The 14,017-nt window shown below is 39.3% G+C and overlaps 1 protein-coding gene across 1 annotated transcript in view; it reads left to right on the top strand.

Annotated features, from left to right (window-relative positions):
- Positions 1-14,017, top strand: part of TLN2 (talin 2) — a 115,915-nt gene that overhangs the window by 81,392 nt on the left and 20,506 nt on the right. The window contains exons 46-49 of the mRNA XM_010571713.1: positions 1,400-1,525; positions 3,082-3,198; positions 5,467-5,652; positions 10,931-11,038. Of these exons, the coding sequence (XP_010570015.1) occupies positions 1,400-1,525; positions 3,082-3,198; positions 5,467-5,652; positions 10,931-11,038 (537 nt within the window). The remainder of the gene's footprint in view (positions 1-1,399; positions 1,526-3,081; positions 3,199-5,466; positions 5,653-10,930; positions 11,039-14,017) is intronic.

Here is a 14,017-nt window from a genome sequence, read left to right as displayed (position 1 = left end):
CCCCCCCCCTCCCTCCCCCCCCCCCCCCGGTCCCCCCACTCTCTTTTTTTTGTCTTTAACAGCAGGATTTCCATAAACTAGCAACATTTGCAAAACGTTTATCACACATAGTTTTTCTCTATAAGTAAAAAGCCAAGAATAAAGTACTTAGAATAAATGTTATTGTGCACAAGTAATTATCTGGAGCAATTTTATATTGCCAGTTTGAAATTGTAGATGCATCGTGTCCTAAATGGAGCACTTCTAATAGCTTTAGCACACAATACTGTCACAACATTTTTCCATAGCAGCAACACTTAATTTACCTGGTGCGATAGAGTTTCAGATGTCTTACACTGCAAGTTGCCACACAACGTAGGCAGTTGGACAACAGAGAATCCCATTAGTCTGTCCTATGTCTCGGGTTCTTTTCTTATTTCCATGGTCAAAGAGCTTCTGAGCTACCAAAAGGTAAATAAAATTTTCAGGAAAAGCAAAGACTTCACTTCTATGTAAATTACAGTGAACTGCAAACACGAAGGAATGAGGCTGTTTTCTTAATATTTATAATGCTACAGAAATGCAGTTATTGAGAGGAGATTGTTCCACATCTTTTTTTTTTTTCTTTTCCCCGAGCTTTCTCATTTTTCATGCATCTTTCAACATTTTCTTTAAAATGAACTCTTCTGAATTCCAGCAAAATACTTAAAACATCTGATTTTCTACTAGTGCAAAGGGCAAAGGAGAAGGATTTGGAGGAGGGAGTTATTCCAATACTACCCTAAAATAATTAATAAGCCTGTTGTAGTGTCTGTATTTTGTCTAGGACTTCTGTCTTTGAGGTTGGGTTTAGGAGACAATATCTCCAGATTTGACTTTTCCTGACTTCAAGCCAACCAAGTTATTCAGCATTTAATTCTGTATAGCTTCTTACAGAGGTTCAACTTCCTTTTCCCTGAAAGAATATCTCCCTCTAACACCTCGCCATAGCAAGTACATTTGATCTTTCAGTAAGTGATTTCCGAATTGGTACATAACTGTAACATTAGACTGTAAGCTTATGATCAATCTGTCTCCTTGCTCTTGTCCTGCTTCCACCCAAAGGGTGAAGAACATGGAGAAAAGTAAACCTCCCCTTAGGGAAGCTCAGAGGAAGGAAATCCTACCTGCAATCAGCATTTCAATTTCTTCACAGGAAATAGTCACTTTTATAGATTCTGACCGGTTATATGAAATACTGTAGCTATCAACACAGCTTTTCCTTTTCCAGAATATTGTGTGTTTTACTGGGGTAGAGGGAGGGTGGTACTATTTGTGTACCAGTAGTAGATTTTTTTTATTTTTTTTTTTTAGCTATTTACGCCCTCATCCAGTCTACTGTTTCTTGCCTGAGGCTTACAGCTATTTCTCATTCCTATAGGTTGTCCTGATCAATGCTATCAAGGATGTTGCAAAGGCCCTTTCTGATCTCATTGGTGCTACCAAAGGAGCTGCTAGCAAACCAGCAGATGATCCATCCATGTACCAGCTGAAAGGTGCTGCCAAGGTAAAACCTTATTCTTACATTTTATTTGAAAGTATCTGTGCAATCACACTTGATAGACATGTGAAGCCTGGTTTTCAGCAATTTCTGATTGCCTGAAATCTCATCTCTTCCTTTGTTTCATTATCATCCTGGGATGATACAGAAAAACAGTAAGACACTATCGAGTTTCCATGAAGCTATCAGTTTTTGTAGGCTGTCAGGTGACTTTTGTGTTTTTATGAAAGAACTGTAATTTTTCTGAAGAGAAACCTCTTTCTTTTGCAAGCCTGTATTGAAGGGTAGGTTCTCCTTTAAGAATACTACAGAGTAAAGTTTATCCAGTGTAAAATGGTACCTAAATATTTACATTCTAAACAATGACATGCTCAGGATAAGCATGTGGCCTCCTTATTTAGCCCTTGCATCTTGGGGAAGGGGGGGAGAAGGGGAGGAAAGGAAGGGAAAAAAAACCCTCCAATAACTCTACAGTAGGATATTGTGCATTTCTGATCCCTCCCTCCTAGATCTTTCCAGGAAGTACATAGGTACCAAAGCTCAAAACTCACACAGATTACACTATACCTGTGATATCTTTGTGCTCTATTTTCTCTGCACCTGAGATGTATTATGACATTTGCCTCACAAAGCCCTTGTGGCTTTGTGTCTACAAAATATTTCCAGATGTGGAGATTTAGGTGATATTACTTCTGCTTTCACATTATGAGAGTGTCATGGTAGCTTCTTGCTTGGCTGGAAGCTCTTCTCACTCTCATGTCTGTTGCTTACCCATAAGACCTGTGCCTCTCTTCCTTTCAGAGCATATGATAACAGTATACTGTTGAGGCGCTACTAGAAAATGACCCATCTAGTCAAGAAAAGTGGCTTCTTGGCTATTCCTGCTGTGAAGAGCTCTCTGTGTTTTAAGTCATAATTGTCAAGAAGCTGGCCTTTCTGTCTCTACCTTTTTCATTGTAGTTGTCATTTGTATCTCAACATACTGAGGTATAAGAAAGGTGTAGTTATTACAGTGACAATTACGTTATTCTGCATCAACACTATTGGGTTTGTAACAGGAACAGTAACTGATTCTATATCTGCATTTGGGCTTGAGGCTGGTGTTTGGCTCCTTGCTTACCTGGGGTTTTATCTGATTGCGGAGAATGCATTGGTTAAATTTCAAAAAGAAATACAATACCTCAATTCACATCTCTTCCAACTTGCAGTGTAACATGTGCCGGAAGAAAAGACACTAACATAATCTGTGTAAGAGACCTCACCTAGAAATGTTGTGAATTTTCCATTTTTTTGTACAATTTTTGCCAGAACGCTCACACTTAAGATAATATCACTGTGCAGTTAGTTGTGCTACATTTCTGCAGCTTACAGGGAGCTTTCAGAAACTGGTCAACAGAACAGCTGGTATTTAGTCTCGTAACAAGACAGTTCATGAAGCTTCTTAGGCTCTATTAGAAGTAGTAATGCTCCCTAGCTTAATTTGCCTTGCTGCATACCCTGCTGTCTCTGAAAAATAGGAGGAAGGAATCACGTATTTTTGTCTTCACCTCTCTCTTCTTCAGGTGATGGTAACAAATGTCACATCACTTTTGAAGACTGTTAAAGCAGTAGAAGATGAAGCTACTCGAGGGACAAGAGCTCTTGAGGCCACAATTGAATACATCAAACAGGAACTCACGGTACAGAACAAAATAGCCATACGTGGCAGTTTTCTGAAAGTATGCTCTTGCACTCAAACCAGCCTGCCCAGGCACTCCTCCTCAAGCTATGCTTTGCTGCCTTGCAGTGCATTGGGTGCAATTTGGTTCTCCACCTGTTGCAAATCATCTCTGAAAGTACAATTACAATGCCACTTCAGCCTATGTACTTTCAAAGGTTACCAATCTCCACTTTGAGATTTGAGATGCTACCATCATGTACAAATCTGGAAGCAACTGCTGCTTTGTTCTTTAGATGTTAAGCTTTCACTACAGATATTTTTTTGAGTCCAATGCTGTTCACTTTTTTTGATCCTGGCTTTGGTAATGTCTCCTCAGCATCATAGCCATATTGCACCTGCAGTTTAATCTTGTTTCTATTTTTCCTTTATTATGAAATGATACTACCAGTGATACATAGTCTGGTCTCTGATATTCTATCTGAGCAGGAATTAACAATAGCATGGAATTCTCTCCCAAATTAGGTGTTAGACCATGACAGTTGTTTTCCTTCCTCTTTAAGATCTAAAAGTATAGCCTCCAGCTGCAGATTTCAGTTATTTTTTTTACTAGTACACTACTCAGTGACATAAATTAATACCTCCATATTTATGAAGAAGCCTGATTTTTTTCCTTCCTTTACTTACAGGCCATTTTTATAAAAAACCTACAGACATACTCTTCAGCAGAAAATATTTTGTTGTAGAGACTGTGGATTAGCAATTCTTATGCTGTAACTGCACTGGCACAGTGCAGAGCCTTGTCAAGTGCTCTCCATAAAACATCTCTTTTTCATTGTGTGAGCAATGCTGTTGTAATGAAGAAATAACTCTTGTTTATTTTAATTTTTTTTTTTTAAATCTGTATATAGTTGTTGGGAATTCATACAGCGTCTGCAGTGGTAAAAACTGCTTCAGTACCTGATCAGGAAAGTTCTGTACAATATCTAGCGCACGTTACTGTTGTATATCGTCATGAAGACCTGACTAAGTTATATTCCTTCCCATAACTCTGATCTAAAACATGTCCAGATCTGTCATTGAAGGATTGTGCATTATCACATCTGCTTTCTCAGTCTGGTTGGTATCTCTTTGAAATGTTCCTCCTCTTCCTTTTCCTTTTGTCAGCATTGCTAAGGAATGGGTCTGTGGTGGTGGTGGCGTCATCTCTTTAATGAGGAGAAAAGTGGAGTACTAGGAGAGAGTTGAGAGAGGAACTGAGGATGGGACGTATGTGCTCAAGAAAAAGCATCAAGATTGACTTGGAACTCCAGGGACTGAATCTAAGCCATGTTGAGGGATGTCCTTCACATACTTAACTATAACATCCCTTTCATTTCTGGAGAGAGAAAGTGGAAAAACTGATGAACTGGGAGCATGGGATAGACCAGGCTCACTTTTGTCCAGACATTTGCGTTCTGTAACCACTAGCCTGCTTAGGCTGCATTGTGTGTATTCAAGAAATCTCTCCTGATTAATTGTGCACTCTGAATTGCCCCTGCACAGTAAAAGACTGGCAAGCAAATACAGACTAAAGCTTGGGAAAAGGAAATACAGGATAAAAGTAAGGTTACCCAGCTCTTGTTACATACATCTTACCACAGTTCATGTATTCCAGTATTCATGAGAGTAATGTGTACTGTCCAATAATTTGAACTATTTTGAAATATTTGAACTATTTTCACACACAATTCAACGAGCAAAATTATATCTTTAGGTTCCTAAGGGAGACTAAGTATAGCATAAGAGACAATGCTCCACCTCTGCTTTTTTAAGAGCTATTTGAATATTTTACTGATGTTCTCACACTGTCCTGCACTGTGCTATCAACAAGGGCTCGGTAGGGCCCAGCCTCTGCAGCGGAAGGATCTCCTCATGTGAGTAGACCAGCCTAAGCAGCAGTCAGATGAAAAAAGAATATAATTAAAGGAATAGTAATTCATTTGATCCTGTAACACTCTGAACAGCTGTCTGTTAACAAACTGTCATCCAGGTAGTTAAACGGCAAGCAAGATGAATGGGTTAATGTTTTGTTGTATGCTTCTCTCAGCTTATTGTTTCTTTCTGCTGTCTGTAGGTGAGCAGGCTTATCAGGACCAGGCTCATGGCAAGCAAGAATAATACTCAAGTACTCAGAATATGTTTCTCATTTCCTGCTGTTCAAAGGCAGCTTCCAGTTGCTGTCTCTTTCTCATGGTGGTTCTGCTTTGACTTGAATGGTATCAGGCTTTCCTTCTGCTTTCACTTTTAGGTGTTTCAGTCAAGTGAGGTTCCAGAAAAGACATCATCACCTGAAGAATCAATCCGGATGACGAAAGGAATCACCATGGCAACTGCCAAAGCTGTTGCAGCTGGGAACTCATGCAGACAGGAGGATGTGATTGCTACAGCAAATCTGAGCCGCAAAGCAGTAGCTGACATGCTAACAGCTTGTAAGGTAAAGATTCACTTCCTTGCCTAAGACTAATTTTTTTTTTTTTTTTTTGGGGTGGGTGGGGGTTCCTCTGAATCCCTTGAATGCTATAGTTTCTGTTCAGTTTCTTTGTATTAATGCTCTACTTTTCAGATGAGAAAGTTAATGGCTGTGATAATTTTAAGGGAACGTCTCTCTCAGAAAGGATTTTCTGTGCTATGCACAAAAAAAGAAACAGCACTAATATTGACTATTTTCTTTTTGCGAAAATGAAGTTTTATTTGACAAGAAATTTCCAGTTTTCAGTTTCCTATTAAACTGGAAGACACACAATCTGTGCAAGTAGTAGAATATAAGAATATTCCTATGGTCACAAATATGATTTCAGTATTTCTAGGAAGAGTGAAAGGAATGGTGAAAGGAATCACTCGGGTCTATTTTTATTAGTCCTTTCCACCCCTAACCAAATCTGTTGGTTTGCTCAATTTCTTCTGCGCTTTTCAAAAATGTGTTTTGCCTTTGCACTAAAAATATTGGTACCCTGTTTTCTACAGTTGCTTGCGCTAGACAACTTTCAAAAACTGACCTGCAAAACTGGGGGGAAAGTATCTGTCATACAAATAAATGGCTATTAAGCCATTTGGCATTGTTCTGGTGATAAAAAAGATTTAGGCATAAATTAAAAAAAAGGCATTATAAAGATCACATTCCTTTTGGTCTTCAGTAGTAACACAAAGTGCCTTTGCCTGTAAATTATATTTATTTACTTTTGCCTTTACATATATGGAAGATGACAGTAAAATAACAGTGCTCTCTGTGAGGTGTCTGATTTTCAGTATTTGGTCAAATCCTAACTGCCTACATCAGTCCCAGATTAATTTTAGCCTAATACTGCCCAGGTAGAAGGGTTAATTTTGTTTTTAAAATAATCCTCATACAAAAGTGCAAGTTCTAATATAACATAGAACTGGATTTATACAAAACCATTGAATGAAACTTTTTATTTTGACTTAGTTTTCTGATGGGGTTTTCAGTGTCTGACAGTTCTTGAGCACTTCGTATGCTTCAAATTTTGATTCTGTCTTCTCCACTTCATAAACCCAGAAGGTCAACAAAGCAGAGCAGCTCTAATTTGCATGGGAAAATTAAACAACTGTGCTCCTTACATGGGAACTACTGTAGCCTAATATGTCTTAGGTACAAGCCAGTTAATTGAAACTTCTAAGGGAGTGCAACATTCTGACAAATCAATTCAGGCACAAATTCAGATGCTGAGGTGCACTAAACATCCTTTGTCATTTGGAAGTAGCTAGTGCAGATACATTTTTGTTTCGATCTCTTCAAACAGGCAGCAAATTCTCAGGAACAGAATCCTGTTTCCAAAAATGTTATAAACACACTCACATACACCATATACAGCCCAATACATAGTTTTGAACATTTAATTATGAACATTCATCTTTTTATATTTGCTTCCAGTTAATTTAATGGTTTAGGAGTTCATGCCTTGCAAGCGGCCGACAGGATGAAACTTCCTGCAAACTGAATAATGGAGGTCTGGGATGCTGGAAAAGCATTCATGATCTCCCAGGGAATTACCTTCACAAAGCAAGCAATCTACAGAAGGAAAATGGCTGGGAATCATTTTACTTACCTGTAATGGTACACTGACGAGGAGTAAGAAGTAGTTTTATCTTATCTACCTTTCCTAAAATCAAGAGCGGTTGTTGAGCAAATGGGAATAAAAGCCTCCAGGTATACTACGTCATTTAACAAATCTTTCAAATACACAGTTTGTACCAGACTTTATTTAGAAAACCCTGTTTCTACAAATTTTGCTCAGAGAATTAGAAATCTTATGCCATTGATTTCTACAAATTGATTATTGTACATAGCATTTCCATGATAAGCCCCATCCCTTGAATTTTATGGGTAGGATCTAGCAATCTTAGCCTCACTATGCTGTAAAAGCTGTGCAATGCCTTGCGACTTGGTTTTTGTGACATTTGACAAATACTGGAGGGGCTTCCAGTGTGATTAAGCTAGTCTGTACAATAAGCACTGACAAATAATCAGATTTTTATGTCCTTTGGGCTAAGACAAAAGTGTGTGTATATGAGCTGTGGTAGAATTGCATACAATATAGTTCAGATTTCCCTGGTGCCGGGAATTTAAGTTCTATTTCACTGCCAGCTGCCTAAGGCAAGTAGTATTTGACTTATTAGGAGTTACATATATGCTTATGCTTGTTCTGCTGTACGTGAATTTACAGTGCTTATTACTAATTCTATACTCTATAAGTAGATGCCATTTCAAAAGACAATGAGGTTGACTACTGCGGGATATAATGAACAAAGACAACTCTCATTAAAGTCAGTGGAAACACTGTAATTACATTTACTGAAGGTTGGAGCAGGCCCTAAGATAATAACAATTTCTGTCTTTATTACCTATTTGTATAAAATAATGACTATGCAGTAAGTAACCTGTGCATAATATCACTATTTTTAATGATTGTTGTTGAAAAGTAAACAGGTATGAAAGGTCCATCAAAAGCATAGAAAATAATTGAAACGAGTAATGACTTAGATCATTACATAGCCAGTAGGTTGATGGAAATGATTATTCACCTTTTCTCAGCATTCGTGAGACTGCATCTAGAATACTGTGTCCAATTTTGGGCTCCCCAAAAGGAGTACTGACGAAACTGGAGCGAGCTCAGCAGAGCCTGCCCAGATGGTTGCGGCTGGAGCGCAGGCCCTGTGAGGAGATGCTGAAGAACTGCCTGTTCAGCCTGGAGAAGAGATGACTTTGAGGGGACCTCACAGCAGCCCTCTAAAACCTACCGGGAGATTGCTGAGAGGAGACAGTCTTGGGCTATTTACCTGAGGTGCACAGCAGGAGAACAAAACACAATGGTCCAAAAATGAATCATAGGAACTTCCAGTTATTCCACTGTGGGGATAATAAGGCATTGAGACAGGGGCCTAAAGAGGATATGAAATCTCCTTCTTTGGAAGTTTTCAAAGACCTAAGTGATCTGGTCTGAATTTAATGTTGACCCAGGCTTAGGCAGGAGGTTGGACTATGTGAATTCTCCCGGTTCCTTCAAACAGCACTGACTTTTTGACGCTGACTATCTTAGTACATTTTAGTTACACAAGCTATTCATCAGTGCTGACACGCTAGAAGTTGTAGTACTAGAGTCAAGTAGTGCTTGCTGCTTTACTGTCTTGAAAGCACGTGAAGAGAAAAGGAGGTCTGATAGTGAAAGGAAGCCTCAGCATGAGGAAATAAATGTGTGTTCTAGTTCTTTGGACACATGTTTCAGTTTGAGATGCTTTAGTAGGCTTTCTGTGCAAGTCTGGAAAACTAAACATTTCTGTTGTGAGTTCTAACTGGTGTAGTGAGATGTCTGTTGGGATGTCTCTGGGCTACAAAAATGTCTTCCTAAAATGACTTTATCACCTCTTCAGTCTGCTGTGAAGTATATGGTTTAAGACTCACTGAACCTTAGAAATGCTCCCAAAATATTCTGATATCAGTCTTGGCTATGTGTGCAAGCATAAGAAGAAGTTTATATTTCTCTCCTACGGATGTTTGTTCTAATTGCATGTGTAACAATAATATTTAAGTGCAGAAGAGGCATATTAGGGTACTTAAAATGGATTCATATGAAACACGGGGGGATCCTTCTGCCTTCTTTGAAAATGAAAAATAAGCTGTTCTGGATTTTGGGGGCTCGTCTGAAGTATGCTGAAGGTGGAGAAAGTCCTACCCTGCTTCCTCCCACCTCCTTTCCCTTCAGATGATTTGTTGACAAGATGAAGAGATGGAGGTGGCTGATGAGAGCAGTTTTCGTGCTCTGCTGACCTTGAACTTCCCGGCAGAGGGCGCCCACAGACCAGCTCCAGGCCCAGCTGACAACTGCGCTTGCTTGGGATGTTGAGGGTTGCAGGAAGGGCTCGAAATAAGTGAGCAGTGAGATAATCCCCCGTTCCAGTGGAAGATATGAGGCTGCAGGGGTGGAAGGAGTTGTTTTGTAAGAGGAAATGCTAATTTTTAAGATTTTTAGAAAGTTTCGCTTGTCAACAGCTAGCACTTCTGTTCAATAAAAAAGTTCCCTAGAAGTTTATTTTAGAAAATACAAAGCTTGAAGAGGCTGCAGTTTTCACTTTTGATTAAAAATAAAATGGTTGAATTAGTCAGGCTTATGTCAGATGTCAGACATTATACTTAGTGGAAATCCTTAAGAAGTCAAAGAACTGACTCTGCTGCTTCTTCTCTGTATTTAAACAGATGGTTCCAGCACTGCCTATTGCTGTGTTAAATCCCTATGTCAAGCTAAAGCCATTAATAAGCTTTTACTTACAATGTGTTACCAGATAACAAAAAAGCAGCTAATGCTTTTTTTGGGTGGGTGGGTTGGTTGGTTGGGTTGGGGTTTGTGTGTCTCATGTAAAATAATGATATCCCAGCACTTCCATAGCACTTTTCATCTGCCATTTGTGAAGCTTTTTACAAGGAACAAACTATTATCTTTATCTTGCAGAATGGAGAAGGAAAAGTAAGACACCCACATTTGACCCATGCACTGGGCTGGTGGTTGACCTCTGACTGGCCCAAAGTCTTCTGGGGCCAGTCCAGTGCTTTGGTCTCTAAACCAGATGGCCATTTCTGCTTTAAATTCCTTGATGGCAGGCTGTACAGGCTTACAATAAAAAAATTATTTTAGCATATTTCTAACCTGTAAGATGTAAACAGCCATTTGTGGGCAGCAAAACGACACTTAAAATTTTTAGTTTTGCTGTATTAGTAAAAAAGAAGAGCCACAATAGCATAACCTTTGCACTGTAGAACAGTATATACGCAACCCAAGAGCCTGTTCCAGTCCCAAGATGTTTCTAAGTGATATATTTTCATTAGAAGAAATCATATATCCTCCTGTATTTTCAAATGGTTCTTCAAGGGTTTCTCTATTTGTTCTTAACTGGCAGAAAGAAGTAGTACTACTGCTGATAATACCTAAGGAAGGACACTAAGAAAGACTGCAGATGCACACCCAGACAGGAGGATGTGCTGAGAAAAGGAAAAGTGTTCCCAGTGCCATTCTCAGAATGGGAGCTCTGCTGCTCTTTGAGTGCAGTTTGCTTACACCTTTACAACAGAAACAGCTGGCCCTCAAGCTCAAATGTCATTTGCATGTTATGAAAAAACTCTTCCCTTCTCTTTCCCCTATCTTCTCTGTGCCAGCCTCCTTTTGGAGCAGCTTTGGGGTACTAATATTGTTTTGCCTCCTCAGCAAGCATCATATCACCCAGATGTGAATGAAGAAGTTCGAGAGAGAGCCCTGCGCTTTGGAACAGAATGTACCCTGGGATACTTGGAACTCCTGGAACATGTTCTTCTGGTAAGGAGTCATCTGCATGCACATACTGGATCCCTTCCAAGGAGAATAATTTCTCTGACCTCTTTCTATAGTGGCTGCTAGTGACACATTTTTATCAGTTTGTCATAAGATTATGAACAGTTCTGTTATTCAGGAAAAGCAAGATAAAGTGAACTCAGTACTTCAGCTCAAACTGCAAGACGGAAGGAAGACTGGAAGTACTTAAATGGGACTGAATTCTGGGTTGAATCTGGAGGCACTATGGGTCCTGACCTAAAAATGGTCCCCAACAAAGAAATGAAAATAAGACACTTCAGTATTCTTTTAAGCCCACTGTAAGCATTAGACATATTAGGCACACTCCTGTCCCCCAGACCAAAGAGGTTACATAATCTTTATGAAAGCCCTTTTACATGCCTTTTGCAGTCCCGATTCCAGGAAAATAAGAGGCACCTACTCAATGCCATCCCAAAACCCCAAGCCAGCACTACCTCACAAAGAGCTCTCCAATTCATGCCAGACATGACACTTCCGTAGCTCTGCATAAAACTTCTCCGCTGAAATCCAAACTCATGAATGCTGCTGTCCATTGGCTTTTCTTGACCATACATAATATCACATAATATATTGTTCTGCTGTTGCTATTACATTTGTAGGAAGTAATAATGTGTGTTTGAACTAACATTTGTGAGATATTGAAGTTCCTGGAGGTGACTTAAATCAGCAATCATCTTCATGGATGCCCAGAGATTTCTTTTAAGTGGCTTTAAGCTGACATATTGAAGTCTCTGAAACTGTAATTTGCAGCCGCTAGCTGTAGGTTAGTAAATCCAAGTCAGTTTTACTGCTGAGAATACAGCATGTCTAATAATTCACATCACCTCATTGAAATATACATAACATAGAAGTAAACTCACAGTTATGCTTGCCACTAGCAGGGAAAATAGTTCAAGAAAGATTGAACTTGTTAATGTAATTCCTACAGCTGCATAGCAGTAAGTAATTTAGCATTAGATATGTGATCCATTTTTAGTTCAGAAGTACTTTGGGGAGTTTTTCAGATTTGGTCTCCTGAACTCATAGTACTTGTTTCAAACAAGAACAGACCAAAGACTTGAGTCATTTTTTGCTCATTTTATTTTTCTGTCTCTGCTTAAGTAGAGAGGCTTAAGGTAACAAAGGCCTGATCCTCTAATAAAGCGGAACAAGCCTTTCTTACCTTAAGCTGCTTTACTTTCAGGGCCCTAAAGCCATGAGAAAATTCCACACCCCACCCCGCCCCTGCCCCGCAATGTTTGCTGCCTTAGAAAACTGACTCTGTGATCACAACCACAATAGAAGAGCATAATGCCTGCATGGAAAAAAAGATGTATGGAGTGGTAACTTCATCCTGACTCTTTGCTAAAGTCTGTCTAGCACTAGACACGTACACACATAATACAGACATGCTGTGCTTCATAAATGTAAACTGGATCTGCAAAGTAGATTAAAAAAAAATCACTTTCAGAGGAACATTGAACCAAGTAAATGACAGACTTTTTGCTCTACGGACTTTTGCATTCTTTCCCCTGAGTTTTATCTCTTGGGAGTTGTGGCAGAGACACAGTCTAGATGTAATCCAAGAGATTTGTTTGCTTGTTCTGTGGTTACCTGAGCTGTTCTCCTGCCATACACAATCTTGCTAACTTAACATCCTAGCTCAGATTTGTTTTGCTTGGATAAAAGAAAAAAATAGCAAGATGGTTTCAGTGTCAGACAATCCTGTTGCTTCCTGATCCCTGTTACTCTGGTAGTTTAGTACCCCTAGGTCTACAGTCTCATTTAATTTATAACCTCCCGAAACACAGATCATCTCAGATTAAAAATCTCTAATTAGTCCACGTGGCACCTTGTGATAGAATTGTTAATAAATTCAGTCACACCCTTGGTAGTCAGGCTAGGGATGATTGCATGGGTGCCTCAACACAGGGATGCCAAGGAATACTATTCGGCAACCTTATTTCTTTGAAGATGATACTTTTTAGGTGCAAGAGTTGTCAGATGCAGTATCTAAGATTTCTTAAGCCAGTGTATTGACTTGTGCAGAGGTTGCATTGGGCAAATAGCACAAAACTGACTTGATTGCTCAAAGGAATATCCCTCTAATCACTTACCTAGGGGTAGGGTGTGGGAACACACTAATTAAAGCTGATGGGCATGCACAAATTTTTATAAAACAACTTGTAAATTATATTCTTAGCAAGGTTAAAGACTGACCTGCCCTCCTACATATTCATATGCTCCATCTTGGTCAGTTTTGATGCATGCTGAGTTGAGGGGAAGTCTGAAGCTTTTGTTGTTGTTCTCATGCCATGCCTGTACATGACTCTGCAGGGGATGAGAATCTGCTGTGAGTTCTAAATTGGCTTTAAAACAATGCAGTTTGTAAACCACCTAGTTTTAAAATTTGTATCCATTTTTGTTCAATTCCAACATTGTCACCACTATCATAGGTGGTACTAGTGTCACAGCTGCTGGAGCAGAAAATGTTCTTTGCTATAGTCCTGACTGACCACATTCATATATTTTTGGACATTTTTGCTTGTGTGGGAAGATAACCCCTGAGATGCTCAATGCTCAACTCCTGCCATACTAAAGGATTACGCAGTGTATAAACCTTGGTTATAACTGTGTTGTTACATTTTGTTAGCATTGCAGATTGTTCAGCTATTGAGGATTCATGTACTTCTGTTTACTATGGAAACTAGTTGACTAAAGATCATCCTTAGGAAGCAGACCAGTCCACCCATACATTGACACGGCAGTTCCAGAGAGACAGAATTCCTCGTGTGGCAGAGTTCTCACCAGATGAAGTTAAGAAAACAGTTCAGTTTTAGTTTATTCTGTCAAAGTAAGGGCATTTGACTGCAAAATGGGAAACACACTTAGAAAAGATAAAATGTATTTTCAAAGCGCATCTAGTTTTTAGAGCTGCTTTGCAGAGGAGTTTTTGAAAACCTT

The sequence above is a fragment of the Haliaeetus leucocephalus genome, unplaced genomic scaffold (genome assembly GCF_000737465.1).
Source record: "Haliaeetus leucocephalus isolate CR32 unplaced genomic scaffold, Haliaeetus_leucocephalus-4.0 Scaffold339, whole genome shotgun sequence".
Classification (NCBI taxonomy): domain Eukaryota; kingdom Metazoa; phylum Chordata; class Aves; order Accipitriformes; family Accipitridae; genus Haliaeetus; species Haliaeetus leucocephalus.
This window is presented reverse-complemented; position numbering and strand designations above follow the sequence as displayed.